The sequence below is a fragment of the Pelecanus crispus genome, chromosome 13 (genome assembly GCF_030463565.1).
Source record: "Pelecanus crispus isolate bPelCri1 chromosome 13, bPelCri1.pri, whole genome shotgun sequence".
Taxonomy (NCBI): Eukaryota; Metazoa; Chordata; class Aves; order Pelecaniformes; family Pelecanidae; genus Pelecanus; species Pelecanus crispus.
This window is the reverse complement of record NC_134655.1, coordinates 662175-674826: the sequence shown is the minus strand read 5'-3', so window position 1 is coordinate 674826 and position 12652 is coordinate 662175. Positions and strand designations below refer to the sequence as shown.

General features: G+C 69.5%; 1 protein-coding gene across 1 annotated transcript; it reads left to right on the top strand.

Annotated features, from left to right (window-relative positions):
• Window positions 1-5088: 5088 nt before the first annotated feature.
• APLN (apelin) lies at window positions 5089-6239 on the top strand. The gene is made up of 2 exons (XM_075720834.1): window positions 5089-5149; window positions 6073-6239. Exons 1-2 carry the CDS (start codon window positions 5089-5091, stop codon window positions 6237-6239), a joined length of 228 nt encoding a protein of 75 aa, XP_075576949.1.
• Window positions 6240-12652: the final 6413 nt, after the last annotated feature.

Here is a 12652-nt window from a genome sequence, read left to right as displayed (position 1 = left end):
AGCTCAGAGATGCGGCCCCTTCCCAGCGGCATTTCGTGACCCGTCGGACAGCCCGTTTTTAACCCATTTAATGTGGCAGCACCTCTGTGGTATCCTTCAAGGCTCTTGAAATCCTCCCTCGGCCCCAGGGCAGCTGGCGGGTCCCATCCCGGCTTCACGGCAGCACTAAGGGAACGGGCACAGGCTGCCTCTGCGGGCGCTGGGATTTGGGGTGACCCGTCTTGTCCCCCAGCCTGCAGAAGCTCACAGTGCCAGGCCAGCAAGAACGGCGCGAACCTGGCGGGCGGTGGGCTGCAGGCGGGACCAGGGGCACCCACCGCAGCCCCTTGGCCACCCTCTTGTCCCAACCTCGTCCCCCCACCCTCCAACCCTGCTTTTGCTGGCACGAGCCTGCTGCTCGGCTCTTGGGGCTGGGGCACATGGTTACCGCTGCACGCAGGCACGGCGCAGGCAGGGATGCAGGCAGGGATGCAGGTAGGGATGCGGTCAGGGATGCAGGTAGGGATGCAGGCAGTGATGTGGGGCTCGGGGCACCGTGCCCCTGGCCACCCTCGTGGGGCTGGTGACCAGCCCCACTGTGGCGTGGGGCCAGCCCCCTCCTGCCCTGGGGCTGGGGAGCAGCCTGGCCCTGGGACTGGCAGGTTTGGGGGCAGCGTGGCCACCACCCGGCGGTGCCACCGAGCCACCGTTCAGCATCTGTCCGGCCCTCGGGGGGATTGTCCGGCTGTGCCACTGCTGGGCCTGACTGCTCCATGCAGTGACTGTCCGGCTGTGCCACCGCAGCATCTGCCCAGCTGTGTCACTGCAGCATCTGCCCAGCCGTGTCACTGCAGCATCTGTCCAGCTGTGTCACTGCAGCATCTGCCCAGCCATGTCACTGCAGCATCTGTCCAGCTGTGTCACTGCAGCATCTGCCCAGCTGTGTCACTGCATCTGCCCAGCTGTGTCACCGCAGCATCTGCCCAGCTGTGTCACTGCAGCTGCTGTCCAGCTGTGTCACCGGGATCCTGCTCGCCACGAGGTGGCACCAGGACTGCACTCTGCAGACACACAGGCCCCTGTCCCCCTGTCCCCCTGTCCCCCTGTCCCGTCCCCTACCCACCCGCACGGTCCTGCCGGTGCAGCAGCAGAGCCTGGTGCTCCCGCCGCCATCCTGTCCCTGCCTGCGGGCAGGCCGAGGCCTGGCACGCTCATGACACGAATGTTCCCAAAGCTGCCTGTGCCTGCCACCACCCTCCGCTCCCCCGCCCGCAGGAGCCCAGGAGGGGGGCGGCGGGGGACCCCCTGCCCCAGCAGCCCCAGCACGGGGGGGACAGGGACAGGAGGGAGGGGGGACGCAGGGTGACACCAAAGCTGCCTGTAATGGTTACAGCAGCAAAAGTTTCTCAAGGATGTGTGACGCGGTTGCCATGGTGACAGGCAGGCAGCGGTTTGCTGCCATCCTGTTAATTAGTGAAATGTGCTAACGATGCTTCCATCCTCCCTGCCTCTGGTTCCTGCCCAGGGCGAGAGTGGGGGGCTGCACCCCGTCCCCCGCCGCCCCTCACCGCACAGCCGCACGCCCGGTCCCATGGGGTCCGCAGGGTGGCACGGGTGCCCCCCGCCCCCTTATTCCCAACCTCTGAGCTCGACTCTGCCATGCCACCCCCGATGCCACCCCCCATGCCACATCCAAGGGATGGGGCTGAGCCTGGCCTGTCCCATCCCCGTGGGTACAGTGTCAGCGTGAGCCCTGGGGCTGCACATCCCTCCTCCTCCTCCTCCTCGCCCAGCGTGGGGGGATGGCACCGGCCGTCCCTGGGGACCCCCGGGGCCGCGTGCCGCTCCGAGCAAGCCAGCGTCAACAGGACGAAGCTCATCGGCCGCTGCGCGTCCGGTGGGGCCCTTCCCTCCCGCGGGAGGTTTCCTCGAAGACGAGCCGGAGGAAGGCTTTGGGGGGGACATCCTCCCTTTGTGGGCTATTGTTGGCCTTCCGTCACCTGCGGAGGCCGTGGGGTGACTCAGGCCGGGGTGACGCGCCCAGCAAACAGGACGCGGGTCGGGGAGGGAGGGAGGGAGCGCGCAGGCTGCAGGAATGCGGAAGCGAGCGGTGGCACGGGGATGCTGCCACAATCCCTTGCGAAGGCAGGGCCTGCCTGCCCCTGCCCCTCCGCAGCCCAGCAGGTGATGCGTGCCCGGGGGAGGGGTGGGCTGGGGGGGTCCCCGCTGCACCCCAGAGCCTGGCAGCGGGCCTGCAGCGATGGGGCTCCTGCACCCCCCCCCGAAGGAGCACCCCACTTTGGGGGTGCACGACACTGGCAGGGAGCGGCGGCCCTACGCTGTGCCAGCAGCGGGGGGGCTGCAGGAGAACCTGCCCCCAGCCCTCGGCCAGGCTGTGGTGGTGCTGGGGGAGGCACAACCGGCAGGACCGAAACAGGCGCAGGGGACGGCCAGCGCCCGCCGTGCCCACGGACACACACAGGGCTGTGACGTGGTCCCCACACCCCCCCGGTAGCCCCTCTTAGAGCCCCCCCAGCCCACCCTCGCAGCCCAACACACGATCACCCTGCCCAGCCCCTCCGTGCAGCCCCTCCGCACGCAGTCAGGGTGCTGGCACGGCAGGGCCACCCCTCGCCCACCCTGCCCGGAGGTGCTGGCCCAGGGTGCTGTTGTACCGGCCACCCACTTTTTGCAGGGGCGATACCTTGTGCCTTGCGGTGGGTTGGCCCTGGCTGGACCAAAGCCGCTGTCCCTGCCCCTCCTCAGCTGGACAGGGGAGAGGAAATGCGATGAAAAGCTCCTGGGTTGGGATAAAGACAGGAGATCACTCAGCAATTACTGTCATGGGCAAAACAGATTGGAGTTGGGGAAATTAGTTTAATTTATTACAAATCAAATCAGAGTAGGGCAATGAGAAATAAAAACTAAATCTTAAAACACCTTCCCCCCACCCCTCCCTTCTTCCCAGGCCCAACTTCACTCCCGATTTCTCCATGGGGGTTGGGGTCAGTTCATCACACCTCGTCTCTGCTGCTCCTTCCTCCTCAGGGGAGGACTCCTCACACTCCTCCCCTGCTCCAGCCTGGGCTCCTCTCCCCACAGGGCCACAGCTCCTGCCAGGAGCCTGCTCCAGCGCGGGCTTCCCATGGGATCACAGCCTCCTCCGGGCACACCCCCCTGCTCCGGCGCGGGCTCCTCCCTGGGTGCGGGTGGATATGGTCCTCCGTGGGTGCAGGGGCACAGCTGCCTCACCATGGTCTTCATCATGGGCTGCGGGGGAATCTCTGCTCCACACCTGGAGCACCTCCTGCCTCCTGCACTGACCTTGGGGTCTGCGGAGCCGTTCTTCTCACATAGCCTCACTCTTCGCTCCGGTTGCAGTCGTGCCGTTTGGTGTTTTTCCACCCCCCGCCCCGCTTAACTACGTTATCCCAGAGGTGCTACCACCGTCGCTGATGGGCTCGGCCTTGGCCAGCAGCGGGTCCGTCTTGCAGCTGGCTGGCGTTGGCTCTATTGGCCGTAGGGGAAGCTTCTAGCAGCTTCTCACAGAAGCCACCCCTGTAGCTCCCAAAACCTTGCCACGCAAAGCCAACACAACCTGCAGCCCACCTTTAGCCACCTGCCTGGGGACCCCCGCGCCCGGAGCTGGAGGAGCCACCGGCTGTCGGCTTGCGGAGCTGCTCCTGCGCCCTCGCTGTGCTGCAGCTGTCAGCGCCTCAGCCCTCGGCGCTCGTGGTTTCGCGGTGTGCCAGAGTGCCCCCTCCCCAGCTGCCATCTCCCAGCCCCAAATCCCCAAGGGGCGGCGTGGGGAGGGTCCCGGCAGCCCTCACCCCCCGGATGCTGGGGAGGGGAGTGTTAGAAACAGGGCTGGGCCGCCCCAAACCCCACTTTGAGGTCTGCGGGGGCTGAAGGGTGATGTCCCGGCACGGTGCGTGGTCCCCGTGGCCTCCCCAGCAGCACCCAGCTGCAGGCGAGGGGCGTGGGAGACTTCAGCTCTGCCTTCCGCACCCGCCACGACACCGTGCCAGCGGCTGTACCCCCACACCCGGCTCAACGAGGGGCTCCGTCGGTGCTCAGGAGCACCCAGGCCACGCCGGACTGGTGCCCGCAGCCCGCACCTCTGTGCACGGGGGGCCCAGGGTGCTTTGGCCCCCATCCTGCTCCGTGCAGCGCTGAGCCGGGGGCTGCAGTGCCCGTCCGGCAGTGGTGGTCTGCCCCCCCTCCCCGCACAGGCAGCGGCACCCTCGCTGTGCCCCACGGCAGAGGGGCTTCGTGCCCCCCCCGAGCAGTGGCTGGATGACCTGGGGGGCGGGGGGGGCTGCTGGTGGACCCCTCCGCAGGCACTGCCTGGTGGGGGGGGTGGAGGGGCAGGGGCTGCCGGCATGGGGGGTGCCAGGGTGGCCTCCTGCCCCCTTGGGTGCCAGGGGACAGGGGGTGGCTGGGAGGGGGCCTGGGCCAGGTTGGGTGGGGGGTCCCAGGGCCAGGATGGGAGGGGGGTCCCAGGGCCAGGATGAGACGGGTGGTCCCGGAGTCAGCATGGGAGGGGGGTCTCGGACCGGGATGGGAGGCGGGTCCTGAGCCAGGATGGGAGGGGGGTCCCCGTTTCAGCATGGGAGGGGGGCTTCCCAGAGCCAGGCTGCGCGGGGGTCCTGGGGCCAGGCTGGCAGCAGCGCTGGGGTCTGGGGGCCGGGCTGGGTGCGGGGGTCCCAGAGCCAGCCTGGGTGGGGGGTCCTGGGGCAGGCCGGGAGCGGGGGGTCGGCGGGCCAGGCTGGGAGCGGGTCCCAGATCCGGGCGGGGCGGGGGATCCCGGGATCCCAGGACCAAGCTGGGGGTGGGGGGGGGGTCCCAGAGCCCTGGGGCTGGGGCCGGGCTGAGGGAGGGGAGCGCGAGTGGGGGACCCCCGTGAGGGGATGCCAAGCTGCGGGGGGGGGGTCCCGGGAGCGGTGCGGGCGCTGGGGCGGGGCGGGGCGGGGCGGGGGGCGGACCCCCCCCTCCCGGGGGCCCGGCGGCCACATGACCGGGCGGGCGGCGGGGCCGGGCCGGGCTCTCACCGCCTACAAATGCGGCTCCCCCGCAGCGGGGCCGCCGCCGCCCCGCAGCCCCCCCAGCATGGCCGCGCCGCGCTGGCTCCTGGCGCTGCTGCTGCTCTGGCTCGCCCTGGCCGCCGCGGGTGAGTGCCGCGACCCCCGGGCGGGGGGCGACCGTGCTGGGACCCCCCCTTCCTCCCCGAACCCCCGCTCCCCGCTCCGGCGGCGCTCGGTGCCCGGGCTGGCAGCGGGGAGCATGGAGGGGAGCGTGCCCGGGGGCAGGGGGGGCTGAGCGGGGCTCGGGAGGGGGGGACACCCCGGTACCCCCTGCCCGTGCCGGCCCGGAGTCGCTGCCGCCGGGCTGGGGAGGACAAAGCGCTTTTCGTGGTGCCAACAAACCCCCACCCCGTCCACCCGGGCAGGACGACAGCGGCGAGGGCCCGGGAGCCGTCGCTGCCACCGGCTGCCGGGGCGCGACCCGCCTGGTGCCGCGGGTGACAGCCCGGGGCATGGCCGGCATGCTGGCGCGGGGGCCACGGCGCTGCCACGCTGCCCACGGAGGGTCTCGGCCCCCTTCCCCGTCCCGGCTCTGCAGGGCACCGCCACACGTGTGCTGGGCGTGGGGCTGGCGGTGCCGGCACCGGTGCTGGCACCGGAGCATCTCTGCCAGGCGCCCCCGGGAGCAGGCTGCAGGGGCCCAGGGAGACGGGGCGAGGGTCTCGGTGGACCCTGCCCATCGCTGGCAGGGCCGGGGGGCACGGGAGGGTGGCTTTGGGGAGGGCTGGGGGTCACAGCCTGAGGCCGGGCTGCTCCGTGCCCCTGGGCGAGGCTGGTGGCAGTGGCCGTGCGTGGTGGCCGTGCTCGGTGCAGGTGGCCTGGCCGCCTCGGCGCAGGAAGCACTCGGCCGGCGAATGGCTCCTGTTGGGGGCAATTCAGGAAACGGACGGCGCTGCCCGGCCCTGCCTGCCTTGGCCCAGGCAGCGGGAGGTGCCGGCGAGCCCCATGGCATCCCCATCCCATGTGCAGGATGAGGGGACCCGGCTAACGCTCTTCCTGCTGTCCCCAGGGCCGCTGGGCCAGGCGCCGGACGGGAAGGATGCGGAGGACGGCCTCATCCGAACCCTGGTGCGGCCGCGGGGCGCGCGGCGTGGGGCCGGGCACCGGCCGGGCGGCTGGCGCAGGTACCGGCGGCCCCGGCCGCGACTCTCCCACAAGGGCCCCATGCCCTTCTGAGGCAGGTGAGGACAGCGGGGCGCGCGGGGGAAGAAGGGGACGCCTTTGAGGTCGCCGGGAGGGAACTCACGCGTGGCCGGGTTTGCTCTTGTTGCAGGGTGGCCACCAGCCTTCCAGGGACGCGGCTCCCATCGCCCGCTCCGTGTCCTAGCCCGCTCTGCTCCTCTCCCGGCCCCGAGCGCGGGGTCCCACCTGTGAGCCCTCGGCTGGCGTCACCTCCTCTCTGCGGCTCTCCCTGGTAGCCCTGGCATCCTGTCCGGCGACCGTGGGTGCCTCCTGCCTCCCCTCGCTGCCCCCGGGGGCTGGCCGGGAGCGGGTCGCCCGTGAAGCTCGTGGTGGGGCCGGGTGCTGCCGCCATGCCCTGTCCCAGCAGGTGCAGGGCTGCCCCGGGCATCGGCTTGCCGGGACCCGCAGGCTTTGCGCAAAGCACTTTGTCAGGCGGAGGAGCTGCTCCGCAGGGGTCTGCGAGCTCCCTCGGGGCTCCTGTCCCGTCCCTACCAGTCACCCGCGTGCCGGGGTGAGCACCCAGCTTGTCCTGGGCATTGGCAGGGGGGTCTATTTATTCCTGTGGTGCTAATCCCACGCCCTGGGTGAGCTGCTCTCCCCTCCCCGGCAGGCGTGGGGTCCCTTTCCCGCTGGCAGACCCACCTCCTGGGTACCCCTGAGGCGTGGGGCGCCCGCCCAGGACACAGCGTGGGGCTCTGGGCCCCTCTGCCCGCTCCACGCCATGGGACAGCGGGAGAATGGGGGGCACTGGGGTCTCTGTGTCGAAGGTGACACATGCCAAAGGGGAGGCCCTTGTTCTGAGTGCCGCTGGGTCCTGTTGGCCGTGTCTCTCGTGTCTGTAAAGATTTATTCTGTGTAAATATATCTTTATAATAAAGAGTTATGATGACAGTAAACCCTTATTTTTGGAGGTGTGGGCAGGGGTTGCTTGCCTGCCAGCGGGGAGGGCTCCCAGGACCCCTCTGCTCCCTCCGGGAGCTGCCCGGGGGCCGAGGCAGCCCCTTGCCCAGCCCGGTGCTGGCAGAGATGCCCAGCAAAGAGAGGAACAAGCTGCAGGGCTGCCTGGCCTGTAAAACTGGGGAGGAGGGTGGGGAAACACAGGCAGTCAGCAGCCCCCAGGCTTGCAGAGGGGCTAGGGGATGCTGGAAGGGCACAGGGCTGCTGGTCCCAGCACCTCCATGGTGGGCATCAGCTGCGTGCCGAAGGGCTGAGCGCTAACAACCGCTTCAAAAGCGGGGAGCAAAGTGGGTGGACAGGCTCTGCTGCCGCGGAGGGAGGCTTCGTGCCCAGAGGAGGGGACATGGCCAGGCCCATCCTGCTCCCTGTCCCCCAAGCACTGATGGCATCCAGGTCTGGGGACTCCATCAGCTCGTTAGCCGAAGCCTTTGCTGCGATAACGGCTTTTGTAAGGCAGGTTCTGCAAGGAATCATTGAATCGTTTAGGTTGGAAAAGCCCTTTAAGATCATCCAGTCCAACCATTAACCTACACTACCAAGTCCACACTAAACCAATCAAGGGTAGATGAGACTGAACCATGTCCCCAAGTGCCACCTCTGCCCGTTTTTTGAACACTTCCAGGGATGGGGACTCCCCCACCTCTCTGGGCAGCCTGTTCCAATGCTTGACCACCCTTTCCGTAAAGAAATTTTTCCTAATTTCCAACCTAACCCTCCCCTGGTGCAGCTTGAGCCCATTTCCTCTCATCCTATTGCTAACTCCGTGGGAGAAGAGACCAACATCCCCCTCCTGCCAGGAGCTGCAGAGCGATCAGGTCTCCCCTCAGCCTCCTCTTCTCCAGGCTGAACACCCCCAGCTCCCTCAGCCGCTCCCCACCAGCCCTGTGCTCCAGACCCTGCCCCAGCTCTGCTGCCCTTCTCTGAACATGCTCCAGCCCCCTCAATGTCCTCCTTGTACTGAGGGGCCGTGTTAGGTTAGGTGTGGGTGCTCCTGCCCTGCTCCCGCGATGCTGCTGTTGCCGTGGTTACCAGCGCCCGTGGGTGCTGGGTGAAGCCAAGGGTGCAGCACCCGTGTCCGGCAGCGCGGTGCCGGGGCAGGGAGGAAGGTTTGGGCCTGGCTTGGCCCCGGCGGGGGGAGGATGAGGCCAGTGGGACAGGCAGGGCCCACGTGGCAGCTGCCGGAGGTCTCTGCCTGCTGCCGAGTGCCTCGCCGGGATGCTCCAGTGCCTTGCTGGGATGCTCCAGCACCTTGCTGGGATGCTCTGGCCCCGGTGAAGGGCAGGCAGCCGCCCCAGTGCCGCAGGATGGCGGCCCGGTCCCGAGCACAGCTCTCCCACTGGTTCCATTTGTCTTCAGGCAGCCCCAGCAGCTGCCAGATCTCCCCTTTTCCCCCAGCCTGACCCCGCCAGCCCCGGGCAGCTGTCCCCACAGCCCCGCACGCAGCAGCAGCTGTGGGTGCCTGGTACCTGGCATCTCCAGCCCTGGCATCCCTGTCCCTGGTGTCCCTGATGTCCCTGGCATCCACCTCCCTGGTGTCCCCATCCTTGGTGTCCCTGTCTCTGGTGTCCCTGTCCCTGTCCCTGGTGTCCCTGGCATCCTCCTCCCTGCGGTGTTCCCATTCCTGGCATCCCTGTCCTTGGTGTCCCTGCTGCCCCTGGCATCCCCCTCCCTGGTGTCCCCATCCTTGGTGTCCCTGTCCCTGCTGTCCCTGTCCCTGCTGTCCCTGGCATCCCCCTCCCTGGGGTGTCCCCCTCCCTGGTGTCCCTGGCATCCCCCTCCCTGGTGTCCCTGGTGTCCCTGGCATCCCCCTCCCTGGTGTCCCCCTCCCTGGTGTCCCTGGCATCCCCCTCCCTGGTGTCCCTGGTGTCCCTGGTGTCCCTGGCATCCCCCTCCCTGGTGTCCCCCTCCCTGGTGTCCCTGGCATCCCCCTCCCTGGTGTCCCCCTCCCTGGTGTCCCTGGCATCCCCCTCCCTGGTGTCCCTGGTGTCCCTGGTGTCCCTGGCATCCCCCTCCCTGGTGGCCCCCTCCCTGGTGTCCCTGGTGTCCCCATGTGCGAGCAGGATCCATGCAGTGGGGCAGGGCTCAGCAGACTGAGGGTCCCTGTAGGACCTTGCAGGTGGGTGGGGGCTGAGCCCTGAAAAGGGATGGGACCTCCCCCATGACAGGACCTCGCCCAGCCCCAGCTGGGACCCCCAAGCAAGGCAGTGCCCGTGCGGGGCCCCCAAACCCCATATTCTTTGCAGGAGGCTTCCCATGAGCGACGTCCCCGGGCGGCGGGCAGCTCAGCCCTGGCACCACGGCGGGGCTGCGGGCAGGGGAGCGCGGCAGCCGTGGGGGTGCGGGCAGGGGGGTGGCAGCACCGGCAGGGAGGGGGTTAATGGGGCCGCCGAGGAGCGGAAAGGCTGCAGCTGCGGGGCTGGGAGCAGAGCCTGGGGAAGCAGGGCTGGGCCCAGCTGGCCTCCATTAGCTCATCCTCTGGGACCCGGGAGGGATGTGCTCCCCGGCCACGCGCCAGCGCGCTCCCGCCACGCCGCCTGCCCACGCCCGCCGTGGCAGCCGGCCGCCCCGCGTGCCCCCGGGGAGCCGCTGCCGGACCCGCTTTGCCACTGCCGGACCCGCTTTGCCGCTGCTGGACCCCCTTTGCCGCTGCTGGACCCCCTTTGCCGCTGCTGGACCCCCTTTGCCGCTGCTGGACCCGCTTTGCTGCTGCCAGACTCGCTTTGCAGCTGCCTGTGCCCCCGCGGTGGGATGGGGTGGGTGGGCGAGTGCTGCCAGCTCACCACCCAGTCCCGTCCTGGCCCTTGCGCCGTGGTTTCCAGCCCCATCGGGCTCCCCGGGCCGGTGGCGGCGTTGCCGCCGGTGCCGTGATGGGGGCAGGAGGTGGTGCCCTGACCACAGCCCCCCCGGCTGACCCCAGCTCCTGCTCTGGCTGGCCCCGGGGTGGTGGCGGGGTGCCATTCCTCCACTGCCACCCTACGGTGCTACTGTTTTGAACTGGGAGGGCTCTCCCCCTGCACCTCAAAGCACCCCTCAGCAGCAAGGGTTCCCCCCCTCCACCGGCCGCACCGGTGCACCCTGCCCCCAAACTCCCGTGGAGGGGGTGCCTGGCTGCAAGGGTGCAGGCAGGACAGGCAGCGAGGGGCTGGCCCGGCAGCCTCCCCCGGAGCGCACTGCTGCTGCGGCCCGTGCCGGCCGAGGCGGCGATGCCCCGCGGCCCCGTCAGGCATCGCCCAGCCCTGCGTGCGGGGGCTTGGGCTGCGGCCAGGGGATGCACAGCTGAGCCCTGACCCCAGGTCTCCTGCGCCAGGCTGGAAGGAGGAGGCCAGGGAGGACCCCCCGGTTGGGCTGTGGCCAGCCAGTGCCGGAGGAAAAGGCCCCTGGGCTGGGAGACCTAAGGAATCTCTGGCTTTTCCTGGCCTGGCCGGCTGCCCACAGGCAGGTGGGAGGCTGCCGGGCTGCGCCATGTTCCCCGTGCACCGCGTGCCATGGCAGCTCCCTCGCACGCTGCCCCTGGTGCCGAAGCCCCGGCAGCGTGGGCGGTGGGGCACGAGGGCAGGGACAGGGGCACGGGCAGAGCGGGCAGGGAATGGCAGCACTGGAGCAGCATCTCCAGCGCGGTGGCTGCCACGAGCACTGCCGGGGGGTTTGAAGCCTGAGGGCTGCAAGGTCTGCGGAGCCAGGGGCTGATGGCGGGGGAGCACAGGCAGCCCCCCCCCACCCCGGGCCGCTGTCCCTGGGTGTGTGTGCGGGTGCCGGTCCCGGCACGGCGAGGACGGGGTGCTCTGCTGGGTGCCAGCTCGCTGGGTGGGGAAATAAGGATGCTGCGTGCGCTGGGAGAGGGGATGGGAATGGGCTGAACCATCACTGGAGCCCTCCCTGGGGACCTCTGGCTGCACCCACGGGGACGGGCAGGGCCCACCGCCCCACCTGGGGCCGGCGATGGACATCCAGGGTGGGCAGGGGACGCCGGCTGTGCCAAAACGGCAGGCGCATGCTGCTGGGGTGCTACCAGCTAGGCCAGGCCCACCCCGGGCATCATCAGCATCCGTCCGTCCCTCTGATGTCCGCGGTGGGCTGACAGGCGCGCAAGCCCCCCACCTCCACACAGGGCACCGAGCAGCGCGCCGGCAGCCTCCAAGGTCCCCCAAGGACCCCCGTGCCCCCGGCCGAGCCTGGAGGATGGGCAGGCCCAGCCTTCGGTCCCATCCCCAAGGAGCGTCAGGGCTTCGTGCTCGCTCCGGCATTTCCGCCGGCAGTGGCAGGAATGTGGTGGCCGCGGGAACAATGCCGGCACCTTGCGCTGGTCCCCTCCGTGACGGTGCTGGGAGCAGCTGCCTGGGCACAGCCCTGCTCTCAAGGAGCCGGCAGGAAGCAGATGGAGATGACACCGGCGGCCGTTTCCTGCGGCAGGATGCGCTGGCTTTCTCCACCGCTGCTCCAGTTGCCGAGCCAGTGGGGCTGGAGGGACCCGGGTCCATGGGCATCGCCGCTCAGGCCTGCAAAAACCCAGTGCCACACGCTGGCACCGGCACCCTGCCATGCCCGCTCTCCCCAGGCCCTGCTCCGTGCCGCCGCCTCCAGCTGCACTGTCCCCGGCGTGGCGTGTGCCAGGCCACGCTGCCGAACGGGCGGCCAGCGCTGGGCTGCGTGTTATGCGCCCGCAAACTGCTGCCCAGGAGCTAAACCAGCAGCAACCAGGGGAGCGGGAATCTCTGCCGCTGTCCCCCGGCTCTGCCCGGCACGCTGCCGCGGTGGCGGTGGTGGCAGAGCCCAAGGAAGGACTCAGCTGCCTTTGGAAGGCGACAGAGCCCGGCAGCCCTGGGCAGGGAGGACGGCAGAGCCGAGCTGCAGCTCTGCATCACGGGATGCTGCGGCCCGGCCGCGGCCACCCCCAGGCTGCTCCGCGGCGCGGAGCTACGTGAGGGAGGGCAGGCTCGGCGCGAGCACCCAGCGCAGCCCTGCGAAACCTTGCACAACGGAGGTTTATTTGGAACGAACAGTTTCCCAATAAATTACGTAATTTAAAAATTTTTAAGGAAAAAGAAAAAAACAAAACGAAAAGAGCCACAAGGTAGGGGAGCCCCCAGCAGCCCAGCCAGCGCACGGGGACCGCGGAGCCACGCAGATGCCCGTGGGCCGAGCACAGGCACCGGTGCGGGCTCCGGGACCGCGGGCTCTGGCAGCGGCCTCCCCTCATCCGAGGCCACGCAGCCCCTGGCCCGAGCAGGCAGGACGCTGCTTAGTGTTTCAAGGGGACAGGCCTTGGCTGGCCCCAGGGCTGTCCCCTCCCCAGCCATGTGTGACCCTGGCACTACACCCCCCCCCCGCCCCATGCACCCCCCAGCCGCTCCTCGGGGCCTCGAGGTGGGTTTCTGGCTCATTTCGCCCCTCTTCACCTTCTCCCCCCAGCCCGTACCCTCCGGTGGCACTTTGGGAAGGAGGGGAAGGAC

What these genes read in the sequence shown, in the direction of transcription:
- APLN (XM_075720834.1), top strand. Translation starts at nt 5,089, where the DNA reads ATGGCCGCGCCGCGCTGGCTCCTGGCGCTGCTGCTGCTCTGGCTCGCC. An exon ending in GCTCGCCCTGGCCGCCGCGG is followed by an intron (nt 5,150 to 6,072) that starts GTGAGTGCCGCG and finishes TGCTGTCCCCAG; the next exon opens with GGCCGCTGGGCCAGGCGCCG.